We start from the raw sequence: 26,253 nt of genomic DNA on the forward strand, positions 1-26,253 counted from the left end.
AATATTAAGAGCCCATTGGGAAATCCACTGCAGAATCCAATGGTTTTAGTACATTCTGCAATTTGGTGAGTTATCTTGAAATGCCGCCTGTCCTGCCCTCTAATCCCCACCCCCAGCCCAGTCTTCTCTCTACAAACCTGCTTATGCTGCTAGAAGTGTGATTTTTGTCTCATGTCTGTGATTGAAGAAGAACAAAGTAATTCAGTGTTTTTTACAAGATCAATTTTGTGCATGCGATGGAGAGAACTGAACACAAGATTGGGCAGGAACTGTGGTGCAAAACAGGTGACGGCACCTCTTAGGATACCCACAGCCAAGCCAAAGTGCCTAGTTTGGGTCCCTGCTGCTCTGCTCCTGATCCAGCTTCCTGTTAAAGCATTCTGGGAGGCAGTATATGATGGCCCAGTAATTGAGCCCCTGCCACCCATGTGGTGGACTTGAGTTGAGTTCTGGGCTCCTAGCTTAGGCTGTCTCTCATTACTGCAGGCATTTGGAAAATAAACCTGTGGGTGGAGGATCTCTCCTCTTATTCTGCCTTCCAAGTTGATGAAAACAATTAAGGCAACAGTTTTTTAATAAAAGAGAGGCTGGATAGGAAGTGTTGTGAGCCACTGTGCTGGTTCCCCTGTATAGGCCTTTGTTTAGACTAACCTTCAACTGTGTTCCTGTAAGGAGGAGTCACTAGAAAAGTCCATTTGTACAGCTCACTGATGTGGTTAGCACTTGGCCATCTGGCTTCAGTGCTCTCTTTCTTGTACCTTGATAAGCACGTCTAGTAGCTGTAAGACCTCACTGTAACCCCCTTTGTCAAATTGGTACTGATTCCTGTGAAATTATTCCTTTGAACTATGTTGTAAGATGACCCCTGCTTACCCTCGACTGTTACAATCCTTGCCTTGTATTATATAAGCTGCCGCCTTTTCCAATAAAGTGAGACCTTGATCAGAATACTGTCTTGGTCTCCCTTCTTGTGTCTGGTTTGTCTCTCCATTCAGGTCTGCCCTCCTCGTGTCCTAGTTGATTACCCTGCGGGCCGGGGCAGGAAGTTGAAGGAATATCATTATATTCTTAGAATTTTATATACAAACTGTACTGAATCTGTTAAAAGCTAGATTAAAATTAATTTATTTTAATGAGAAGATGGGAGCTGGATTTGTGGTATAGCAGGTAAAGCCACCGCCTGTAATGCCAGTATCCCATATGGGCACTGGTTCATGTCCCAGTTGCTCCACTTCTGATCCAGCTCCCTGCTGACGCACCTGGAAAAGCAGCAAAAGATGGCCCAAGTGCTTGGAGCCCTGTAACCATGTGGGAGACCTGAAAGAAGTTCCTGGCTTCTGGCTTCAGATCAGCCCAGCTCTGGCAGTTGGAGAGTGAACCAACAGATAAAAGATCTCTCTCTGTCTCTCCTTCCCTCTCTCTCTCTGTAACTCTGCCTGTCAAATAAATAAAGTAAATCTCTTTTTTAAAAAATGAGAGGATGGCATCAACAGCTATGAGAATGACAGGTATGATACATTAGAAGACAACTAGGATAAGGAAAAAAACTGCTTATCATAGTCCTGTCACTACTCTGCACACCCCAGATTCCATCACAGATTTATTTTCTTGTTTTTAAAGATTTGTTTATTGATTTGAAAGGCAGAGTTACAGAGAGAGATCTTCCATCTACTGATGCAGTACCCAAATGGTCACAACAGCCAGGGCTGGGCCAGGCCAAAGCCAAGAGCCAGGAGCTTCTTCCAGGTCTCCCACATGGGTGGCAGGGACCCAAGTACCTGGGCCATCCTCCACTGTTTTCCCAGGTGCATTATCAAGGAGCTGGATCAAAAGTGGAGTAGCCAGGACTCAAACAAGCTCCCATATGGGATGCCAGTGGTTTAACCCACTATGCCACAGCGTCAGCCCCTCCATCAGACTTAACTCACCTAACACCTGAGTTTACCGTCATTCTTGAACTTTTTTTTTTTTTAATTTGGAAGCAACTACAGAACTTATTTTCTAGGGAAAAGACAGACTGGAAGCATCACGTTACTGGAACATTTAAGTGGGTTGATGTGCTATCTTCTCCACTTCAAAGAAAGCTGCTTGTACAAACTAAGGAACATCTGCCCATACTCAGCAAGCAAGACACATGATACAGAGGCAAAGCCAGAGCCCAATCACTTCATTTCTTTCTGTTACCTCCAATTGTTAGCATACTTGTACTCACATAAATAGAGTTTTCTTTTAAGATTTATTTCTTTATTTGAAAGGCAGAGTTACAGAGAGGCAGACGCAGAGGGAGAGATCTTCCATCCACTGGTTCACTCCCGAGCAATTGAGGAATGAGGCCATAGATAGGACCTCTCTCTCTTGCTGATAAATTTATAATAAATTAATTTAAAAATTTTCAAAGACATAAGAAGTAATAAAATGCTTAATAAGTAAACCTAGGCCGGCGCCGTGGCTTAACAGGCTAATCCTCCGCCTTGCGGCGCCGGCACACCGGGTTCTAGTCCCGATCCTGTCCCGGTTGCCCCTCTTCCAGGCCAGCTCTCTGCTGTGGCTGGGAGTGCAGTGGAGGATGGCCCAAGTGCTTGGGCCCTGCACCCGCATGGGAGACCAGGAGAAGCACCTGGCTCCTGCCTTCGGATCAGCGTGATGCGCCGGCCGCAGTGAACCAACGGCAAAAAGGAAGACCTTTCTCTCTCTCCCTCTCTCTCACTATCCACTCTGCCTGTCAAAAAAAAAAAAAAAAAAAAAAGTAAACCTAACAAAAAACTCTTGCATATGTGCAAAAAATAAATATGAAAATTTTTTATTTAACAGGTAAAGATATAGATAGTGAGAGAGACAGAGAGAAAGGTCTTCCTTCCATTGGTTCACCCCCCAAATGGCCTCCACGGCCAGCGCTGCACCGATCTGAAGCCAGGAGCCAGGTGCTTCCTCTTGGTCTCCCATGTGGGTGCATGGCCCATGGACTCTCCCATGCGGGTGCAGGGCCATCCTCCACTGCCCTCCCGGGCCACAGCAGAGAGCTGGACTGGAAGAGGAGCAACCGGGACTAGAACCCAGCACCCATACGGGATGCCGGCGCTGCATGCGGAAGATTAACCAAGTGAGCCACAGCGCCAGCCCCAATATGAAAAATTTTTATAAAGGAAACTTTAGAAGTTTTCAGGAAGAGTTCAAGATCCATACATTATTGTTATTGTAGGCCGCCACAAAACACACCAAACACCAGAGTTAGAGGAAAATGTATTGTCAGGTGGGGGAAGCCCACCGGCCCAGGTTAGAGGGCAGAGGGTAAGAGAGAGGAGGAAAGTGATAGAGAGAGATCAAGAGAGAGCCTGTTCAGGAACAGGGCCTGTGAAACCTTTGCCTGGGGCGGGCAGGGAAGTAGGAGCAGCAAATCCCATTAGGGCAGGGATGGAGTGGACGCCAGTGATTGGACCATGGGGCTTAGGACCAGAGCCTACTGTGCAACATGGCTACAAGAGCCGGAGCCTAAGATGGCATCCGGGGCGTAGATGGTGCCACAGATAAGACGACGCCATTTTACTAACAGTTATTACTGCACATGCCATAAAAGAAACAGAAAGGAGTTCACTCTGTTAAAGAATGTCAACAAAAGGTCGACAGACTATACTTACTGGTATTAAAAGCTTTATTTTTTCAAATTGTGAGGAAGTCACAGCTATCCATCATCCCCACTTCTGTTTAACATTGTGCTGAAGATCCTAGGAAGTGCGATAATGCAAGAAATACAGAGTCTAAGAATTTTTGAGGGGCCGGTGCTGTGGTGCAACGGGTAAAACCATAGCCTGCAGTGCTGGCATCCCATATGGGTGCTGGTTCAAGTTCCCCCCCTGCTCCGCTTCCAATCCAGCTCTGTGCTATGGCCTAGGAAAGCAGTAGAAGATGGCCCAAGTCCTTTGAGCCCCTACACCTGCTTGGGAGACCCAGAAGAAGCTTCTGGCTCCTGGCTTTATATCGGTGCATTTCTGGCCGTTGCGGCCAATTGGAGAGTGAACCAGTGGATGGAAGACCTCTTTCTCCCTCCCTCTCCCTCTCTCTCTCTTAGTCTCTGCCTCTCTATAACTCTGCCTTTTAAATAAATAAATAAATCTTAAAGAAAAAAAGAATTTTTGAATGGAAGAGCCATTTATCATTATGATAACAATATACACAAATATAATCTATAGATAAATCAAATTAATTTAAAATTTATAAAATTTATTTGAAAGGCAGAGATACAGACAGATGAGAGAGAACTCCCATTAACTGGTTCACTCTTCAAATGCCTGAAACAGTGAGAAATGAGCCAGGTCCAACCTGGGAGCCAGGTATTTATTTCAGGAACCAGAACCTGTTATTGAACTCAGACACTCTGAAACAGGACACAGGAATCTTAACAATTAGGCAAACAGCCACCCCTAGAATTAATTTTAAAATTGGCAAACTTGCAGGATCAAAAATAAATACAAGGAGACAGCACTGTGGTGTAGTGGGTAAAGCTGCCACTTGTAGTGCCAGCATCCTATATGGGTGCCAATTCAAGCCCAGGCTGCTCCACTTCCAATTCAGCTCTCTGCTGTGGCCTGGGAAAGCAGTGGCAGATGGCCCAAGTGCTTGGGCCCCTGCACCCACATGCGCGACTGGAAGAAGCTCCTGGCTTCTGGCTTCAGATCGGCTTAGCTATGGCCTTGCAGCCATTTGGGGAGTGAACCAGCGGATGAAAGATTTTCTCTTCTCTCTCTCTCTCTCTCTCGGCCTCTGCCTCTCTGTAACCCTGCCTTCCAAAAAAAAAAAAAAAAAAAATCTGCAGATTAAAAAAATGTTTTGCCATGTCGAAGAGAGAAGGAGAAGCAGAGGGAGAGAGAGGTCTTCCATCCACTAGTTCACTCTCCAATTGGTCGCAATGGCTGGAGCTGCACTGATCCAAAGCCAGAGCCAGGAGCTTCTTCTGTGTCTCCCACAAGGGTGCAGGGGCCCAAGGACTTGGACCATCTTCTACTGCTATCCCAGGCTACAGCAGAGAGCTGGATCGGAAGTGGAGCAGCTGGGACTTGAAACGGCAGCTATATGGGATGCTGACACTGCAGGAGGCGGCTTTATCTACTGTGCCACAGCGCCAGCCCCTGCCATGTCAAATTTTAAAAAAAGAATAAGAAATTTAAAAATTTGAAATATTTATTTATTCATTTGAAAGTCGGTTACAGAGAGGCAGAGGCAGAGAGAGATCTTTCAACCACTGGTTTACTCCTCAAATGGCCAAAAATGCTGGGAGTGGGCCAGGCCAAAGCCAGGAGCCAGGAGCTGCTTCTGGGTGTTCCTTGGGTAGCAGGGGCCCAAGCACTTAGGCCATCCTCCACTGCTTTTCCCAGGTGCATTAGCAGGAAGCCAGATCAGAAGTGGAGCAGCAGGGACGCAAACCAGTCCCCATATGGGATGCCAGCCCTGCAGGTGGTGGCTTAGCCCACTGCACCACAACACCACGAGCCCTAGTTCCCTCTATCTGGAACTTTGTTTGTTTGTATTTTCTCTTCTTGTTTTTTCCCAGTGCCTCTATGTTGAGCTGACGTTACAAGCTAAGTTCCTTGGTGGGTTGCTCTTCCACATTGTTGAACTTTTTTCATTTACTTCTGGGGGCAAGGGACCTCCAATTCCTGTCTCAGAACTTCCCAAACTTACTGCAGTGCTCAGCTGTCCTGAACTACTGTAGGTATACTATTTAGATGCACTTTTTTTTTTTTTTTTAAAGGGAAAGGGTTTATTGATGGGAGAAGTTAGATGCAGTCTTGTTAGGGTCAACAACTTTATTAGCGGAATAGGTCAAGACAAGAATTATAACAGGTGCTACACTCTCTCCCTTACTCTCCCCAACACCACCACCAGCATCTCTTCTCCTCACTCAGCTCCTTATTAGAAGGCCAAACCTCTGATCCTCCTCCTCTAACACCAGCAGAGAAGTGAAGAGGACTATTCTCTGGGCCAATGATACCACCCTGTTCCAGGCAACTTTACATTTGCTCGGCTGCAGGAGGCAGGCATTGCTTTGTGTTCCTCCCTTCCCTGGGGGCTAGAACTGACTGAAAAATCCCCTTTTCACCGGGTCAGAGATCCCCTGAGGGTAGGGTGGGAGGGAGGAACAGTAAGTAACCTGGGAACAGCACTGCGCTTGGGACAGGACTATTTTTGACCATCCTGTTTGATGGTTTTCCCTTCTCAACACCCCACAAGGAGACCTTAGAGTTTAGTACACTTAATAAGTCAATCACTGACTAGTAAAAGCCTTTTATTAGAGTAAGTTCTGACAGATCAAAAACTGAACCACAAGTCTGAAACCCAGGTTTTTAAATTTTTTTTTATTCTGTTCAATTGTGACTTCTTATAATTCTTCAATTTTATGAAAGACAGTGTTCTAGCTACTGGAGTTGATTCATTAATTCAGTAAATATATGCTGAAAATTTTTCTACGGTTGTGCACTGTTTTCTTGAGTAGAGACTCTTAAATTTTAGTATGTATGAAAATCAGAGATCCTTAAGACAAATTTCTGAGCCCCAAAGCCAGAGATTCTGATTCAGTAGGTCTGGAATAAACCCAGCCCAAAAATTTGCATTTCTATCAAGCTCCCAGGCGATGCTAATGCCATGTAATGCTGGGAAGTGGGACTGTCCTCTGAATAGTATTGCATTAGGTTATAGTAATAGGAGGTCTTCAAAGGGTTGTTTTACCCAGGAATACACACACTCACACTAAAGTGTAAAGTGGCAAGCACTGTAGGAATGGTTAGGCACTGGGTGCTAACACAGCATAGAAGGACACCTAAGTCCCTGGGAGAACTCCTCATCTGTGCCTTGATCCATAAAGAGAAACAAACCACGGGGTAAAAGAGAAAGGCATTCAGGACAGAAGGGATGGCTTGGGTCAAACAATCTGTCAAGGCTTGGAATTGACTTGAGAGACAGGCAGACAGCAGATCATGGAGAGAGCACTTCTGTCTGCTGGTTCACTCCCCCAGGTGGCCACAAACACTGGGGTTGGGCCAAGCTGAAGCCAGGAACCAGGAGCTTCATCCAGGTCTCCCATGTGAGTGCAAGGGCCCAAGGACTGGGCCATCTTCCTGCTTTCCCAGGCACATTAGCAGGGAGCTGGATCAGAAGTGGAGCAGCTGGGACTCACACAGGCATCCATTTGGGATGCCTACAGGCAATAGCTTATCTCTTTATGGCACACCACCAGCCCTTGCTCCATTTCTAAGCCAGTTTCTGCTTACTCACCTGGGAAAGCAACAGATGGCCTAAGTACCTGGGCCCCTGCCACCCATGTGGGAGACCAGGGAGGGAGTTCCTGGCTCCTGGTTTTGGATTGCCCAGACCTGACTGTTGTAACCATTTGGGGAGTAAACCAGCAGATGGTTTTCTCTCTCTTTCCCTCTTCCTCTCGTTCTGTCACTGCCTTTCAAATAAATTAATAAATACACATTTTTAAAAAGAGAGATGATTCCTGAGCTAGGGTAAAGAGAACAAGGTTGAACATTCAAGGGGCAGACTGGAGCAGCTCTAGGAAATCAAGTTCTCAAGATGTGAAGTCTTCCAAAAGTTCATTGAAAATGTGCATTATGAAAGAACTGCATGAATTTCAAAAAAAATTAAGATTTATTTATTTATTTGAAAGTCAGAGTTATACAGAAAGAGAAGAGGCAGAGAGAGAGAGAGGTCTTCCATCCACTGGTTCACTCCCCAATTGGCCACAACAGCCGGAGCTGCACTGATCCAAAGCCGGGAGCCAGCAGGTTCCTCTGGGTCTCTGACGCAGATGCAGGGGCCCAAGGACTTGGGCCATCTTCTACTGCTTTTCCAGGTCACAGCAAACAACTGGATCAGAAGTGAAGCAGCCGGGACTCGAACTGGAGCCCATATGGGATGCCGGCACTGCAGGCGGCAGCCTTACCTACTACGCCACAGTGCTGGCCCCTCAAAAAAATTTTGCACCAAAACTAAACTTACCTTTTTTCTTTTTGTTTATTTATTATTTATTATTTTTTTTTTTGACAGGCAGAGTGGACAGTAGAGAGAGACAGAGAGACAGGTCTTCCTTTTTGCCGTTGATTCACCCTCCAATGGCCGCCGCGGTAGGCGCGCTGCAGCCGACACACCGCGCTGATCCGAAGCCAGGAGCCAGGTGCTTCTCCTGGTCTCCCATGGGGTGCAGGGCCCAAGCACTTGGGCCATCCTCCACTGCACTCCCGGGCCACAGCAGAGAGCTGGCCTGGAAGAGGGGCAACCGGGACAGGATCGGTGCCCCGACCGGGACTAGAACCCGGTGTGCCGGTGCCGCAAGGTGGAGGATTAGCCCATTGAGCCGCGGCGCCGGCTAAACTTACCTTTTTTCTATTTTGCCACAAAGTCTTTGACGTACCTTTTCATGGTTATTGAATAACTAAATAAAGGATGGGATAATAGAAAAAGGATTCAATGGTGTTTCATGTTTGCCTGTTGGGTGAGTATCCTTGATTGGATTTATTCTCATGGTAAGAGAAAAATACTGGCCACTTAAACTGCCTTTTGGGCCAGAACTGCCTATCCAGTTGGTCAGAACCACCACTGTGCAGTGATGTGCCAAGATGACAAACATAAAAGGAGAGAGGAGAGGCATGGATCCATGTCCTCTGGGCCTTTTAGAAAACATGGAATTGTGGCCGGCGCCGTGGCTCACTTGGCTAATCCTCCGCCTGCGGCGCCGGCACCCCAGGTTCTAGTCCCAGTCAGGGCACTGGATTCTGCCCCGGATGCTCCTCTTCCAGTCCAGCTCTCTGCTGTGGCCCGGGAGGGCAGTGGAGGATGACCCAAGTCCTTGGGCCCTGCACCCGCATGGGAGACCAGGAGAGGCAACTGCCTCCTGGCTTCGGATCAGTGTGGTGTGCCAGCTGCAGCGGCAGCCGCAGCGGCCATTGAGGGGTGAACCAGCGGATCCAGCTCTCTGTTACGGCCTGGGAAGCAGTGGAAGATTGCCCAAGTCCTCAGGCCCCTGCACCTGCATGGGACATCCAGAGGAAGCTCCTGGCTCCTGGCTTCGGATCAGCACACCTCCAGCCATTGCAGCCATCTGGGGAGTGAACCAGCAGATGGAAGACCTCTCTCTCTCTGTGTCCCTCCTTCTCTCTCTGTGTAACTCTGACTTTCAAATAAATAAATTAATCTTAAAAAGAAAAGAAAACATGGAGTTGTTCCTTTGGCCATATATGTGAGTATCTACAAAAAAGGAATGGGTGCTGCTCAAAGAGGAATGCCCCATAAATGTTACCATGGCTGAACTGGAAGAGTCTACAGTGTGGACTGTTAGCACTGTTTTCAGCTAGTTAAGGGCAGAATCAGCGTGCATATTGAGCATGTTAAGCACTCTTAAGAGTCAAGATAGCTTCCCAAAACCCGTAAAGGAAAATGGTCAGGAAAAGAAGGAAGCCCCAGAGAAAAGTACCTGGGTCCAGCTCAAACCCCAGTCTGCTCTACCCAGCGAATTCCACTTTGTCAGAACGCATGGGAAGGAGTCTGGGCTGTTGGAATCCATTCCCTGTGAATTCACAGCATGGCTGTAAACAGAATAAAGACCTCTAGACTGCAAAAAGATTAAAAAACAAGCGGATAATACACATGTGAAGGAAGATCATATTGTTCAACACATAAGCTTGACACTCTTCCTGATAAAGATCATCTTAGGGAGAAAATAAGTGTGCTGTGCTCTCGTGGCATACCAGGCCAATGGGTGAGAGCCTATCCTGTAGTTCCACCTGTAATCTCTGAACCAGCAGTTTGCAAGGCTCCTCTTCACAGCTCAGGTCACCTAACCTGTCTCCCAGAGGAAGGACTGACTGTTGTAAAGATTCTTAGCTCAAGGCTCATGGAACCATCAACTTAACATTTAATGATATTTAAACCAAAATGTGATACCCGCAAACATTTCAGCTATTGTATGTAGATTTAGACTAGAATCAAACATTAGCATGCAAAGAAAGTCACCCAAAGAACTTTGAAAACAGATTGGGAGCAAAGGCTCCCATTCAATAACATGGTGAAAGCTACCAGCTGTGTATCTAACTAGCTGTTGGGTCACAATGATGACCCCAGAACATGGGCTAGTGGTGATAAGACATTAAGCAGGAAAAACCAAATAATTCCCTTCACAGAGCTTATATGCTAACGGCAGGAGGGAGATGATTAGGCGGAATGTGTTATGTGAGATGGAGAGAAGTGCTGTCACAGAGGGCAGAGGGGTACGGAGTGGGAGTCACCACCGAAAAGGCAATGTTAAAGGCTGAGAGGAGGTGAGAATTCTGGAGGAAAGAACAGACCACAGAGAGAGACAGAAGGCAGAAGCCCTGGGGCTGGAGCTTCCCTGGCTTGCTCCAGGCTCAGCCAGGAGGCCAGCTCCAGGCGGGTGGGGGAAGACAGCTAAAGTACAAGGCCAAGGGAGGGCTTCTGTGATTCAACAAGTTGACTTTTACTCTGAATGAGAAAACCAAAGAAAGATTTTGAGCAAAAGACTTGGGTGACATATTTTCAGAAATCATTCTGGTCAATACATGGGACTAGATTATAAGAAGGCACAAACAGGAGAACAGCAGGGAAACTACTGCAAAAATCCAAATCATAAAAGGTGTTTGGACATGGTGGTGGCCTTGGAGATATTTAAACCCTCAAGTGCAGCTCGGGTTGGCACATGCACCACATGTGAATTTCCTCTTTCCCAGGAGTCACAGGTCATCTCAAACTGTCAGCTCTCCTGGGACAGGGCAATAGCAAAAGAAAGAAGTGCATGTCCTTTAAAAGAGTAACCATTCTGACTGTTTGTTGATTTACCACGTGATGATCAGAAACTTATTCGAGGGCCAAGCGCTTAGCAAAGCAGTTAAAACACCACTTGGGGGTGCCGGCGCTGTGGCATAGCAGGTAAAGCTGCTGCCTGCAGTGCTGGCATCCCGTATTGGCCACTGGTTTGAGTCCCGGCTGCTCTGCTTCTGATCCAACTCTCTGCTATGGCCTGGGAAAGCAGTGGGAGATGGCCCAACTACTTGGGCCCTTGCATCCACATGGGAAGACCCTGAAAAAGCTCCTGGCTTCGGATCGGCGCAGTTCCAGCTGTTGCAGCCAATTGGAGAGTGAACCAGTAGATGGAAGACCTCTCCCTCTGCCTCTCCTCTCTCTGTGTAACTCTGACTTTGAAGTAAATAAATAAATCTTCTAAAAAAAAAAAAAAATACCACTTGGGACTTGGGTAATTTTGCCCCATTTCAGAGTGCCTGGGTTCTACTCAGGATCCTTACACCCATTTCCACCTTCCAGCTAATGTGCACTCATGGAGGCAGCAGGTGATGGCTGGGTCCCTGCCACCCAAGTGAGAGATCTGAATTCTGTTCCATCCTTTGCCTACAGAAATCCGGACAGAAATGCTACTACAGTGGTGATTGGATAAAGGAGACTTGAGTTTGGGAAATAAGTCAGGGACAGAGATATTCGTCTGAGAATTAAAAGCCTGTGATGGTACTTACCTTCATTAAGGCAGGAGAGGATCAGCAGAATGAGTATAAAGTTTGAAAACTAAGCTTTGGGGACTAATAGGAGAGTAGGAATAACAGTATCAGGGGGGCGTGACCTAATAAGGAGAGATTTAATTCAAAGCTTAGTACTTTTACTACCCATCGTATCATTAGTTCTCAGGACCCTGGACCCTAATTCCCAGTGACTTCTCTGATACCTCTATTTATTTTTTTAATGAAGATTCCAATTATCTAATTTTCAAGGGTATTTCAAAAATTCATGGAAATGGAGTAAAACTTTTGGTGTCAAAAATTTTGGTTTTATACAAGTATACATATGCGGGTGACCCTTGAAGAGTATGGGTTTGAACTGTGTGGGTAAATTTAAATGTGGATTTTCTTTTTTTGAGATTTGTGACCATTCAAAAAAAAACTGCAGGTGATATTGAAAATTTGCAAACATATCAAAAAATTAAGAAGTTATGTCATGAATACATAAATTATCTGTAGATGACAGTCTATTTTATGCTTTATTACCATACTCTATAATACAAATTTATCATACAAAAATTAAAATTCATCAAAATGTATAAGAAAATATATACAATACAGGATACCAGGCACAGTCAAGAGAATCCAAAAAAAATCAAGCTGCAGTACTACATCCCAACTAACTGCATAGAACGGACTGCAGTACGCACTGCACTACTGAAATCATTTTGCAGTCACCTCAGTTGCTATCATCAGAGCCCACGTGTCTCTATTATTCACTTTAAACTCCCTGTGACTCCCATCATCTCCATGGAAACAGTTCCTCTATGCAATAAATTACATAGCACACTAGATGGTGATCTATCATAGCTGTCATTTTCCACTGTAAATGATGCATGCTACCTATGGAATATGCTTCTGTTGTCGATAAAGCTTCCAGGCAACAGCAGGCTAGTTAAGTTTTGTGGAAGCCAAAAGTTATACGCAGAGTTTTGATTGCACGGAGGCGGCCTTTACCCTTGTGATGTTCAAGGTTCACCTGTACAAGTATCAGGCACTCGGCTAGATGATAACGAATGTGACTCCCCAAATGGATAGGCTAGTGCCTGGTGTTAGGGAGAGCTAACTCTTAGGAGCTGTGTGAGCGCCCACTGCTCTCCCCTATTGCTCTTTTGCCACCAAGCCTTGTTAAGCCACAGTAAAGGAAGCCGTAATTGTTGTTGTTGTTGTTAAAGACTTATTTTGTGTATTTGAAAGGTAGAGTTATAGAGAGAAGGAGGGAGAGGTATAAAGAGATCTTCCACCTGCTGGCTCCCTCCCCTAATGGGCACAAAGGCTGGGGCTGGGCCAGGCCGGAGGCCAGATCCTGAAGCTCCTTCTGTGGTGGCAGGGGTCCAAGCACTTGGGCCATCCTCCTCCTAATTCCTAGGTGCTTTAGCAGGGAGCCGGACTGATAGTGAAATAGCTGGGGCTCCATATAGGATACTGGCTTGGCAGGGCAAAGCTTAGCCCATTGCACGTAACGCTGCTTCAGGAAACCGTAATTTTCTCTGGTGCCTTGACGTTCCTTTGCCCAAACTGTTAATGTTTCGTATTTCCTTGCCTATTCTTTCCACATTTTTCCTTCTCTGTGCAACCTAACTACCCCTCCCCCAGCCCACCCTCTCCTGGCTTGGGTCCACTTAGCATCCAATGCACAACTCCTTTTTTTCACCCTTTCATCCTTATTACACAACGTAGAAATTGTCATTTTTGGTCTGGTTTGAGCGACTCTACTATGTCTAGTAGAGTTCATTTCCACATACCCTTCCTCCACTCCTGCAGCCGGTTCCAACAAACCCAAAGTCTCCAGCAGCTTCCAAAACACTCTCAGCCTTATTCAAATTGCTTTCCTGGGCAAAGAATGTAGTCAGTCTGCCTGCTAGCTACCAGCCCCCTTCCCTTTGGTCCTTTCTCTAGGGGGGGGGATGGGGGAAGCCATCCCAGACTTATGCAGAGATCCCCTTCAGCAAAGGACAAAACTCCTGGGGCCTGCTGTTTAGAGAGCACTGGGTTATTTGGTGGCTTTGGCAGCCCCCACTGACCGGGCGGCTGGCTGAAGCCAGAAGTCAAGTTTCTCCCCCTTTTCAAGAATCTCATCCTATTTCTAACCAGATAGTGATTATCTCCTTGAAGCTGGCGGATTCAGTTCCACTCACTCTCTCCCCTCACTCCCTATTCTTACTCTTGCCCTCAAGAGCTCTTTGCTTTGGACCCAGACATACACCCCTCTCACAGGTTGGCAGCTCCTTTGCGTAGCACACAAAGGCCAGCTGGTGTGGGAGTTTAGTTAGGTGGACACTTGGGTAGCAGAATGTAAGGTAGGACGCAAAATACATAATTATGATTTGTTCAGGGATTCCTGTTAGCAGTGAGATATTGGGAAAGAGGAAGAAATCTTGGGTTTCTTGAATGTTGGACTAGGGAATGGGGAGGAAAATGCTGGAGCCAGCTCTTAAAGGCACACTCGCCACTCCCCATGTCCCCAGGTCAGTGGAGTGGGGATGAGGTGAAATTAAGGGCCATGACAACACTGCCAGGCCCGAGAAGGAAGCGTTCGTTAAAGAAAGAACCAGAGGGAAAAGAGCCAAAAGAGGTTGACTGCCTGGGGAAGAGGGACAGACCAGAGACCAAGCACCGATCTGGACGGGCAATGAGCCCCGGATGGGGAATGAGTCTCAGACGCGCAGGCCCATCTTCTCAGAATTTCACCTGCAGAGAGGTGCTCCTCTCTACTTCCCTCTTCCAGCTGGGCTGGTTTAGAGGCCAATCAATTCCATTGTTTTACAACCAGGAATGCCCCTCACGAACTAAGAAAGTGCTCTATCTGATTGTTCTCTGGATGAGGTTACACAAAAATTAGTAGCTTCAAACTTGGTGGTGTGGTTGGTTTGGGGCACAGAATCCCGACAGAATTTCTATCTTTTTAAATTCTTACAGCAATTCAGAGAAGTTACTTGTGTCTCTACTTATGGATAAAGGAACTGGGACTTACTAAAGTAGCTGTACCAAGAGTCTATGCAGTAATGTTACACAAACACTAATTTAAAATCTCCCATATTTATGGAATGATAGAGGCACAAGGTACCATCAGGGTTCCCCGAGGATTTCAGGTCAGCGGTCGCAGGCCCTTCCCTCTGGCTTTTGTTAAAAACCAGCAGTCCTTTTGGAAAGGCTTCTCTGTCTGGAAACTACAGAGCTCGAAGAAACTAAGGTGGAGTGGAAAATGGATGCCTTTTTATCAATGATGTCTTAGCCCCATGACCTTGGGGTGAACAGAGGAGGAAAGAGGAAGTAGCTGAAATTTCTCCCAAGTCAGGGGTGCTTCCTGAGTTTAAACGTGGCAACGTGGTAGACCTACAAGGATGCAGTCTCGAGGTTTATTTTGTCTCCGGTTTTCTACTTCCCCACCCAGTCGGGGCGGTCCTTTTGCATCACAATGGCCTAGGTGAGACTGGCAGACGAGATTAACAGAAGACTCACGAGGGTGGGGGGGGGGCCGGGGGGTTGTGGGAGTGAGGCTGCCTGGAGGGGTGGGTCCAGGGTGTGATAGAGCCTTCCATATAAATCTAGAGACTCTGAAGCTTCACGCTATTGCCAGGTTGGACTGGCTGCCTTGTGTTATTGACGGGGGATCCTGTACTTTGTTCTGGCCTTTTCTGATCATTTGACCTCTGGAAAACTTCCATTTTCTCCAAGACCTTTCGCCTGCTTATTTAATTCTTAAAGTCAGTCTTGTTCACAGTCAGCTCCTTGAATTGCTTTTACCCCCCTTCTCAATAACATGAGTGTGGATCCAGCTTGTCCAGCAAGTCTACCAGCCTCAGAAGGACTTGATGATCAGGACTCTTCAATGATGCCCGTGGTGCCCGAACCTGAAGGGAAACATCCAACCTTGCAACTGCCATCTGCCCAGGTGCCTCTTACGGACACCGGTAAGGAAAAATGCAATGCCTAACAACGAGCCGTTCTTGAGGGGGGAAAGAGAAGGAAAGGAGATGATGAGTCATCTCCTTGAACAACGATATCCCATTCTGTAGGCGGGTGTAATCTACAAATGTCCAGAGGCCCTTTTTTCCATCATAACTTGATGGCATGCGCCCTTTTAATAATGTCCCAGGTCTCAGGAGCTGTGGACTGAGGTGAGGGACAAGGAACCGGCAGCTGGGCCATGGTGCTGTGTGTTGAAGAACCTGTGTGTGCAGGCATTTTGGAAACAAATTGAATTGTGATGATTAAATGAGTTGATTTCTTAAGTCTTAAGACCTAAGTTAAAATAAATATCGCTGCTAATTTGCCAGAAGAACCACCACCATTATACCGTGCAAGGTGGCCAAAAATGTCACGGCAAATCAAGGTGAGATTTACCTAAGTAATACATAGTTTTCTGTAAATGCGTTCCTTCTACCACCGTAGCACTTGGTTCTTCTCTCGGGGTACGTGGGTGTTATTGGGCAGCTTAACTTTGTGAGCCAACTTTTAATAGGCACTTTTACATCCCAGGGAAGTGTTGACCCAATGTTACGGTAAAGATTATTCCAGAAAGTTTAATCGGCTGACAGTCAAGCAGAAGGTTGATAGGATTTGGATCTGAAATCTGTTTTGGCTTCAAAACCAGTGCTAGTCCTCCCGTGAGCTGCAGGGCGGGGGACGCTTGGAATACTTGGAAAGCCAATGCCACCCCTTTGGAAATCAATTTATCAATAGTTAAAGGTTCAAAAACTGGCCAATTTTTACTGTTTTCCACATTTGTAGCATAAAAAAAAGTTTAAAAGCTGCATTTGCCTTATGACTACACTAGAAAATATGTTGTGGAAAGGGAACAAAGAAACACAATTATTATTGACTGGCCTGTTTGAGCTGTCAACATTAACGTTACCCTGCTTTTGTGAACTCTGTAAAGTTTGTGCATTTGTAATTCCAAATGCTGAGAAGTAAAGCCCTGGCTTCTGAGCACGCACTTGAGAAACGCACAAGGAGGCGTGTCCTTAGCGCGCCTAGTGCACATTTGAGTGGCAGGTGATTTTAAAGACTCCTCCCACGTCTAGTCCTTAGATGAGGACTTGATTTCCTTTATCACATCTACGTGGGAGACGCAGGAGATGGTGGATTTCTGCTTTTTAAAGCCGGTCGGTTTATTCCGTGACTACACAGCGGAGTTGGAATTGAACCCTGGGAACGCTGCAGTGGCTTCTAAGTCTTGACACCATGAGCCTACCTTTTAGTTACCAAGTCAACATACGCCAGGTCCTGTGCTACACCCTTTTAATCAGCTACCTCATGTCAGCCATTGGGGGAATAATTTTTGGAGATGAGATTACAGAGTTAGTCAAAGCAAGGAATGTGAATCAATTCACAATTCCTGCTGGTTCTAGGATTTGGGATTGGACAGTGAGCTGCTGGCTTTATAGCACCCAGAATCTGACTTTGTAATCGCAAAATTATGCAGGTCTGAAACAGGAATCACTATTTACAGAAAGGCGATTCTATGTAAGATGCAGATATTGCTATTGTACAAAGATTGGCAAAGTGTTCAGGGTTTGTTAATAAAGACAATGGCCACGTAGGTCTAGGGGTGTGAGGTTTATAAATGCACTTTGAAAACAATGCATTTTAAGTAGAATATTTTAATACTTGGAGAAAAGTTTTAGAATTGTTGTGGTTGTTTTTTTCCCCAACAGCCTCTCCTCTTCCTTCCTCCATGGACTTGCCCATTCAGGAGAGCCCCGATTCTTCCACCAGTCCCAGAGTAGTGAAAACTCCCGACTCTGTAGAGAAGAGCACAAAGAAGGAAGAGAAGGTGAAGAAACAGAAGATCAGGACCGTATTCTCCCAGACCCAGCTGTGTGTGCTCAATGACAGATTTCAGAGACAGAAATACCTGAGTCTTCAGCAGATGCAAGAACTCTCCAACCTCCTGAACCTTAGCTACAAACAGGTACGGCCATTTGGTTGCTGCATTACGATCAGAAACAAAGCAAGGCTGGTTTGCAGAAGAACCGGGTAACCTCGGCTTGCACCTGTGTATCCTGTGCACCCGTCTACAAATAACTTCATTTTAACTTGCATGTGGAATCCCTTATAAGACTTGCTTCTTTACCACCCCCTTTTCATTACATATTCTATTTTTTTAAAGATTTATTTTATTTTATTGAGAGAGCTACAGAGAGAACTAGAGACAAAAAGAGAGAGAGGGGTCTTCCATCTAATAATTCACTCCCCAAGTGGCTACAATGGCTGGAACTGAGCCAATCGGAAGTCAGGAGCCAGGAGCTTCTTCCGGGTCTCCCACGAGGGCGCAGGGGCCCAAGGAAAGGACTTGGGCCATCTTCTACTGCTTTCCCAGGCCATAGCAGAGAGCTGGATAGGAAGTGGAGCAGCCGGGTCTAGAATCGGTGCCCATATGGGATGCTAGTGCTGCAGGTGGTGGCTTTACCCTCTATGCCACAGCGCCAGCTCCATTATGCTATTGTGTGAATTAATTTAGTCAGCTACTGAGCCTTGGCAGAAATCAAAACTAAAAATGTTACCAAGTTGTCCCACCCACCTTCCAGGTTAAAAGAGCCCCTAACAAGCACTGGGTCACATTAAAGTTACAGGTGCATCTTTTGTTTATGTGTGTGCTTTTGCTTACTATTAAGGACAAGCATTTTCATATATTAGGCATTTTCTTTTGTCAGTTGCCTTATACTTTTTTTAAAATAAAGATTTATTTATTCAAAAAGAATTACAGGCCGGCGCCGCAGCTCAATAGGCTAATCCTCCGCCTGCGGTGCGGGCACCCCGGGTTCTAGTCCCGGTCAGGGCGCCGGATTCTGTCCCGGTTGCCCCTCTTCCAGGCCAGCTCTCTGCTCTGGTCCGGGAGTGCAGTAGAGGATGGCCCAAGTGCTTGGGCCCTGCACCCCATGCACCCGCATGGGAGACCAGGAGAAGCACCTGGCTCCTGGCTTCGGATCAGCGTGGTGCACCAGCTGCAGCGCACCAGCCGCGGCGGCCATTTGGGGGGGGGGGTGAACCAACCTTTCTGTCTCTCTCTCTCACTGTCCACTCTGCCTGTCTAAAAAAAAATTACAGAGAGAGGTGCGGTAGAGATCCTCCATCTACTGCTGGTTACTCCCTGAAAGACCACAATGGCTGATACTAGGCTGGGCTGGGGCCAGGAACCAGGAGCTTCATCTGGGTTTCCCACATGAGTGAAGGGCTCCAAGCAGTTGGGCCATCTTCTTCTGCTTTCCCAGACACATTACATTAACAGGGAGCTGGATTGGAGCCCAGACTTAAATCTGCACTTGTGGGATGCTGGCCACAATGCCTGTCCTAAATTTTAAAAATAAATATTTATTTTTTGTAAGGCAGAGTGACAGGGAGAGAGAGGAGAGACAGAAAGAAATCTTCCATCAGCTTGTGTTCTTCCCAAATGGTCATAATGACCAACTCCAGAAGCCTGGAACTCTCTCTGGGCCTCCCTTGTGAGTAACAGGGGCCTAAAGTCCTTGGGCAGTCATCCACAGCTTTCCCAGGTGTATTAGTAGGGAGCTGGATCAGAAGTGGAAAATCAAGGACCTGACCCAGCTCTGTGATAAGGGATGCCTCTGTTGCAAGCAGCAAGCGGCAACTTAACCCAAGGCTCCACAACACCAGCACCTGCCTTATTCTCTCCTAATCTCTGTTTCCCATACAAACATTCAGTTCTTAGAAATAGATTTAAAAAGCCCCCCCACCCCAGGGCCGGCACTGTGGCCCAGCGGGTTAATGCCCTGGCCTGAAGTGCCGGTATCCCATATGGGCACCAGTTTTAGTCCCGGCTGCTCCACTTCTGATCCAGCTCTCTGCTATGGCCTGGGAAAGCAGTAGAAGTCCCAACTCCTTGGGCCCCTGCACCCGCAGGAAGGAGCTCCTGGCTCCTGGCTTCAGATCGGCGCAGCTCTGGCTGTTGCAGCCAATTGGGGAGTGAACTAGCGGATGGAAGACCTCTCTCTCTCTCTCTGCCTCTCCTCTCTCTGTGTAACTCTGACTTTCAAATAAATAAATAAATCTTTAAAAAAAAAAAAAGCTTGGTATCCTTACATCAAAAAAGTATAATTTTTTTATGCTGCTTTTCTATGTCTGGTATCATATTTGGAAAATTCTCTTGGGGCCACTGCTGTGGCACAGCAGGTTAAGATGCTGCCTACAGCACCAGCATCCCATATGGATATAGGTTCGAATCCCAGCTGCTCCACTTCTGATCCAGCTCCATTCTAATGTGCCTTGGGAAGCAGTGGAGGATAGCCCAAGTCCTTGGGCCCCTGACACTCTTGTGGGAGATCCAGATGAAGCTCCTGGATCCTGGCTTTGGCCTGGCCCAGCCACGGTCATTGTAGCCATTTGGGGAGTTAATCAGCAAATAGAAGATTTCTCTTTCCTTCTAACTCTGAATTTTCAAAAAAAGAAAAGAAAAAAATTCTCTATTCCGTGGTTTTTTTAAAAAGGTTATTTATTTATTTGAGAGGCAGAGTTAAAAACAGAATGAGGGAGAGACGTTGAGAAAGGTCTTCTTCCATCTGCTGGATCACTCCCCAGATGGCCCCATCCGCCTGAGCTGAGCTGATCCAAAGTCAGGAGCTTCTTCTGGGTCTCTCACGTGGGTGCAGGGGCCAAACACTTCCACTGCTTTTCCAGGCCATAAGCAGAGAGTTAGAAGAGGCCGTGACATAAGCCCATACAAGATGCAGCACCAGCCCCTTCATTATTTTTTTTTTAATAGATACAAACACCTCTATCTCTGGTCTTATGGTCTCTATTTTCTAGCTAAAAAATTTATAGGGGTGGGGCCAGTGCTGTGGCGAGTAAAGCTGTCACCATCAGTGCTGGCATCCCATATGGGTGCCGGTTAGTATCCCACCTACTCCTGTTCCAATCCAGTTTCCTGCTAATGGCCTGAGATAGCAATGGATGATGGCTCAAGTCCCTGGGGCCTTGCACCTATGTGAGAGACCCAGAAGCTCCAGCTTCCTGGCTTAGGATTGGCCCAGCTCTGGCCGTTGTGGCCATTTGGTGAGTGAACCAAAGGGTGGAAGACCTTTCTCTGTCTCTCCCTCTTTCTGTCTGTAACTATCTCTCAAATAAATAATAACTAGTATAAATCTTTGGCCGGCGCCGTGGCTCTCTAGGCTAATCCTCCGCCTTGCGGCGCCGGCACACTGGGTTCTAGTCCCGGTCGGGGCACCGGATTCTGTCCCGGTTGCCCCTCTTCCAGGCCCGCTCTCTGCTGTGGCCAGGGAGTGCAGTGGAGGATGGCCCAGGTGCTTGGGCCCTGCACTCCATGGGAGACCAGGAGAAGCACCTGGCTCCTGCCATCGGATCAGCATGGTGCGCCGGCCGCAGCGCGCCAACTGCGGCGGCCATCGGAGGGTGAACCAACGGCAAAGGAAGACCTTTCTCTCTGTCTCTCTCTCTCACTGTCCACTCTGCCTGTCAAAAAATAAAATAAATAAATAAATAAAATTTAAAAAAAAATCTTCTGGAAATGTTAGTTTATCATATCTAGAAACATATAACTCGATATTTTCTAAATAGTTGTTCCAATGGTATATTCCACAGTTAATGAATTGAGATACCATTGTTATCACACTAAATATAATTGTTCTTGTATGGGGGTGGGTGTTAAACTGCAAACAGATTACCTTCAATGGCTTGGGATAAGCCCTACGAGAAGTTAAATGAGTTAACATTTAACTGTAAACTTCGTGGTTAGTAGATTTGCAGTTACAACTGGATAGATTTATTTTTGAGCAATCTTTTAAGATTTGTTTTATTTACTTGAGAGACAGATCTTCCAACATCTGATTCACTCCCCAAGTGCCCACATTGGTTGGGGGTTGGCCAGACTGAAGCTAGGAGCCCAAAATTCTTCTGAGTCTCCCACAGGGGGTCAGGGACTCAAGTACTTGATCCATCACCTGCTGCCTCCCAGGGTGCTCCCTAGCCGGAAGCTGGAATAGAGAGCGAGCCGGGACTCAAACCCAGGCACCCTTACATGGGAAGCAGCAGCCCCAAGCATCTTAGCACCGAATGCCCACCCTACCAGCTAGATTATTAAACAAGCAGCCAGCTCACTTGGTTAAAGATTGAGAAAGCATGCATTAAAATTCAGATTTAGTTCTTTTTTTCTTTTTTGACAGGCAGAGTTAGACAGTGAGAGAGAGAGACAGAGAGAAAGGTCTTCCTTTCCGTTGGTTCACCCCCCAAGTGGCCGCTACAGCCAGTGCGTTGTGGCTGGCACACTGTACCAATCAGGAGCCAGGTGCTTCCTCCTGGTCTCCCACGCGGGTGCAGGGCCCAAGGACCTGGGCCATCCTCCACTGCACTCCCAGGCCACAGCAGAGAGCTGGACTGGAAGAGGAGCAACTGGGACAGAATCTGGCGCCCCAACCGGGACTAGAACCCGGTGTGCCGGTGCCGCAGGCGGAGGATTAGCCTAGTGAGCCACGGCGCCGGCCTCAGATTTAGTTCTTGAGCATTCCACAGCAGTAGCTGTCAGGAACAGAAGTTAACAGAATTCTTTGACCGAAAGCATGTCAGCATTACTAGTATTTTATGATGTTTTTCACTTCTCCCTACAGGTTAAAACCTGGTTCCAGAACCAAAGAATGAAATGTAAGAGGTGGCAGAGAAACAATTGGCCAAATATTTGCAACAGTGTGACTCAGGTAATGGGACACTTTAGCTTGATTTTTTTTTTTTCTTAAAGATTTATTTACTTATTTGACAGGCAGAGTAACAGAGAGATCTTCCATCTACTGGTTCGCTCCCCAAGTGGTTACAATAGCTTGGGGGCTGGGCCAGGCCAAATTCAGGAGCTGGGAACTCCATTTGGGTCTCCCATGTAGGTGTTATAGTACAAGTACATGGGCCATCTTCCACTGCTTTCCCAGGCACATTAGCAGGGACCTGGACTGGAAGCAAGGCATTGAACCTGAGCCAGACTTGAACCTGTGCTCTGATATGGGATGGTGCCCTTGCAGGCAGCAACGCCAGCCCCAGACACTTGAGCTTTCTGCTCTTTTCCATGTCCTTTTAGTTTTGTCTATCCTCAAACCACAGCACTCCAACCACAGGCAGTTCCAACTGTCCTTGAAGCCTTTTTTGTTAATCCACCCTTCTCTTTCCAAAGGGCTCAGCCCCTGCAGAATACCCAGGCTTCTACCCTGCTTACCACCAGGGGTGCCTGGTGAACACACCTGGAAACCTTCCCATGTGGAACAACCAGACTTGGAACAACCCAGCTTGGAGCAACTCGTCTTGGAACAACTCAGCTTGGAACAACTCAACCTGGAACAGCCAGTCCTGGAGCAGCCATTCCTGGGACAGTCAGTCCTGGTACTCCCAAGCCTGGAACAATCAGGCCTGGAACAGTCCCTTCCTTAACTGCGGAGACGAAGTGCTACAGTCCTGTATGCAGCTCCAGCAGAATTGTCCTGTCAGTGACTTGGAGAGCATCTTGGAAACTGTTGGGGAAAGCCAGAACACAGCACAGCAAAACACCAAGCATTTCAATGCCTCACAAGCCCTAGATTTGCTCCTAAATTATTCTGTGAACATGCAGCCTGAAGATGTGTGAAGATAGCTGTATTGTCCTGCATCAGCCTGGGCAGGGGCTGCCTGTGTCACTGCCTTTTCTTTTGGGGTTGTTGCTATTTTACAGCTGTGTGTGAATCTGCCTTAATAACCTGGTTCTCATTGTGTCTCTTAGGTCAGCTCAGGGATGCGGCATGATGGGAGTCTGAACAAAGACAGTTCAATAACCTTGGTTGCTGCAGATGACAGGATGTCTCTGTATGGATGAGTAGCTACAATTCTAGTTCGGATAGCTTTGGGATCTAGACTCTAACCTCGAGTAGGAAGTAAAGATATATAATGAAGAATTACTATTTTCTGGGGTTTGGGAGACTTCGTTAAAAGCTTCAATCATCCAAGTTCAGCTAGAGTGTGCTTCATTAATTTTCTCTGTTTCTGCCTCTGTATTTTTCGACAAACTCTAATTTGTTAGTCTGCTCATTACTCTAGTATTTGTAGAAATATGTTTTGTATTTGGATACAACATGATAATATCACTAACAGTTTGGCTGCTTTAGGAACAAACAAATAAAAGAATCATGTGAACTTCAGTTGTCTCAAATTCCCTTGACCTCCCGCTGGAGGCGAAGCCCTGGGCCCCAGGAGGCCTGCAGTATTTACCAAGGGCCCTCCCCAAATGGCTTCAATGACCAGGCCAAAGCCTAGAACCCAGAACTCCATCTTCCTGTCCCACTTAAATGCCTGGGGCCCAAGCACTTGGATCTTTGCTGCTTTACCAGGTACATTAGCAGGGAGTTTCTTTGGAAGCGGAGTACCTGGACTTCGACATGGCATTCTGGAGTCTGAAGAGGCAGCTTAATCCACTGTGCTGGCCCCAAAGTCAAGCACAGTCAAGTGGGACAGGATTCTACTGCTGTCTGTCACTCGGCTTTTTCACATATTGTAAATTTATGGAAGATACAGAAAGAGAGAGACATCTTGCACCCTCTGGTTCACTCCCCAGACCAGGAACCCCATGCAGTCTCCCGGGTGGGGGGGTGAAGATCCCAACTTTTCAGCCATCACCTGCTACCTCCCAGGATGAGCATTAGCAGGGGTTAGAATGGAGAGTGCAGTCAAGACGCAAACCCAGGTACCCAGGATGTGATAAAGTACTTTTAATAAAAGGTTTGTTTACTTATTTGGAAGGCCTAGAGCATCAGAGAGAGGGAAAGACAGATCTGCCATCTGCCTGTTAACTTCCCACAAGATCGAAACACGCAGGGCTGGGCCAGACAAAGCCAGGAGCCAGGAACTCCATCAATCCTCAGATGGGTGGCAGAGGTCCAGATACTTGACATCTGCTGCCTTCTCAGAAGCAGAGCACCTGGGACTCAAACCAGCACTCCAATTTGGAATAAAAGCATTACAAGTGGTGGCAAAGCCCTGTGTGTCACAGTACTGGCCCCTCCCATGTGTTTGTAGTATGCACAGTTAATGTGGGATATTTCAATACCTGTATGCAATATGTAGGACACCTTTTTTTTAGTTAAACATTTTAGATTAACATGGAATACTTGCACAATGTGACTTTTAAACATATAAACGAAGGGAAGATTTGTTTTTGTTTGTTTCTGTCTTAAACATAGCATATAGTGAAGCGCCAGTAAATCAGAGGAGATTGTAAATGGGAGGTGGTGAGCCAGCGCCTGGATGCTTTGGGAGAAACAGACCCCAGATGTAGCTCTCAGTGTGCACCTTACTGTCCCGGTTGTTGCTTGTCTTTAGCTTGGATTAAGCTCAGCTGCTGGACACTCATTCCAGCCGAGTAAAGGACAGCGAGCAAATCGCACAGCTGTACATCGGGCGAAGAGCTTAGCTTGCCCGTGGCCGGGCGTTCCCCCGCGCGGTGTCTCCTGGAGAGCACGTTCACGTAGGATGCGCCAGACACTTTCCTTCTGCACAGCCCCGGCTCCGATTCCACCCTCGCCTCTCACCCGCAGACCTTCCTAGCCGAGACCACACCAGTGGAGAGGGGGCTGGTGCAGAGAGACGGAGCACAGAACGGTGACTGCCACCTTTCTCCCCCACACGTGCCCTATCTTGTCCCCGAACAAGATTCTTGATCTGAGCTCTTTTTTTTTTTTTTTTTTTTACATTAACCCGTTTGTCTAATTGTCTAGTACACTAGGAGGTGAGCTCCTGTTGCACCGAAGAAGCAATTTTTCAGCTGCTGAACTTTTAACAGATTCTCAAGGGCCCTTCCAGGATCAGCCACGCAGACAACGGCCACGGCTTCCGGAGAGACTCTGGCCTCCAGCCTCACGCCGAGTAACCTATTCAAATGCCTACCTTTGGGTCTCCTCACTTCCTGTGCCAGGAGCTTTTGTCTGAGCCGATTGACTTCTTTCTTTAGCAAATTCCCTTGACCTCCCGCTGGAGGCGAAGCCCTGGGCCCCAGGAGGCCTGCAGTGTTTACCAAGGGCCCTCCCGCGTTCTTCTGCCTGTCTGGCCGTCCTCTGCTCTCACCTTTGGGGATGCAGCCCTGGCCTGTTTTTTTTTTTTTTTCTCTCCTGCAGACAGACGCCAGGTTTTCTGAATAGCAGGATTATTCACAACAGTTTGAACCTTGGCCTTTACCCCAGTGCCGGGACCCTGAGGGAGGCCTGCACTCCTCCCACTTCCGAGCGCTGTGTCTGTGTTGGGGAACCCCAGCCCACGCCACCTGGCGGGCTTTTCCCCCTGCGGGGACAACTGGAATGGGTATGGAAATGCAAGCTGAAAGATCCAGACACTGGATTTTAAAAACAAAAATATAGTAGGTGATTCTGGAAGTAAAGTCCTCCCGTGAGGAGATTCCCTAAGGAAAAGGATATGAAACCATCAGGAGGCTGACAGGTGAATTTGTAATTTTCTTTTTGCCTAATCTATTATGTTAGCTTACATTCTTAGTAGTCCTGTGACCAAAAAAAAAAAAAAAAAGAAGAAGAAGAAGAAGAATGAGCCAGAAAACCTTAAATTTGCACCATTTCCCTGATTTTGGCCATTTTCCCGTCTTAAGTCATACAGAGAGTAGATGCTGCCTTCACATGTATTAGCTTTCCTCTCAAAGAGTGTCGTTTTTAAGTATTACCTATAAAGTCTTTGGAACATAAAGACTATT

General features: G+C 47.0%; 1 protein-coding gene across 2 annotated transcripts; it reads left to right on the forward strand.

The window, feature by feature from the left end:
- The first annotated feature begins 15,336 nt into the window (after positions 1 to 15,336).
- On the forward strand, positions 15,337 to 23,154 carry NANOG (Nanog homeobox). 2 transcript variants are annotated; one of them, XM_062195431.1, is made up of 4 exons: positions 15,337 to 15,487; positions 17,234 to 17,490; positions 22,157 to 22,243; positions 22,708 to 23,154. In XM_062195431.1, exons 1-4 carry the CDS (start codon positions 15,337 to 15,339, stop codon positions 23,152 to 23,154), a joined length of 942 nt encoding a protein of 313 aa, XP_062051415.1. The 2 variants fall into 2 exon arrangements, with proteins under 2 accessions (XP_062051415.1, XP_062051416.1); XM_062195432.1 differs by having other exon boundaries at positions 22,756 to 23,154.
- Positions 23,155 to 26,253: the final 3,099 nt, after the last annotated feature.

This window comes from Lepus europaeus, chromosome 6, assembly GCF_033115175.1.
Source record: "Lepus europaeus isolate LE1 chromosome 6, mLepTim1.pri, whole genome shotgun sequence".
NCBI lineage: Eukaryota > Metazoa > Chordata > Mammalia > Lagomorpha > Leporidae > Lepus > Lepus europaeus.

Bases quoted from the DNA above. Each gene is read 5' to 3' on its own strand.
- NANOG (XM_062195431.1), top strand. From the start codon at position 15,337: ATGAGTGTGGATCCAGCTTGTCCAGCAAGTCTACCAGCCTCAGAAGGA. The intron at 15,488-17,233 runs GTAAGGAAAAAT...TTTCCCCAACAG, and splicing joins GGTGCCTCTTACGGACACCG to CCTCTCCTCTTCCTTCCTCC. The intron at 17,491-22,156 runs GTACGGCCATTT...TTCTCCCTACAG, and splicing joins TGAACCTTAGCTACAAACAG to GTTAAAACCTGGTTCCAGAA.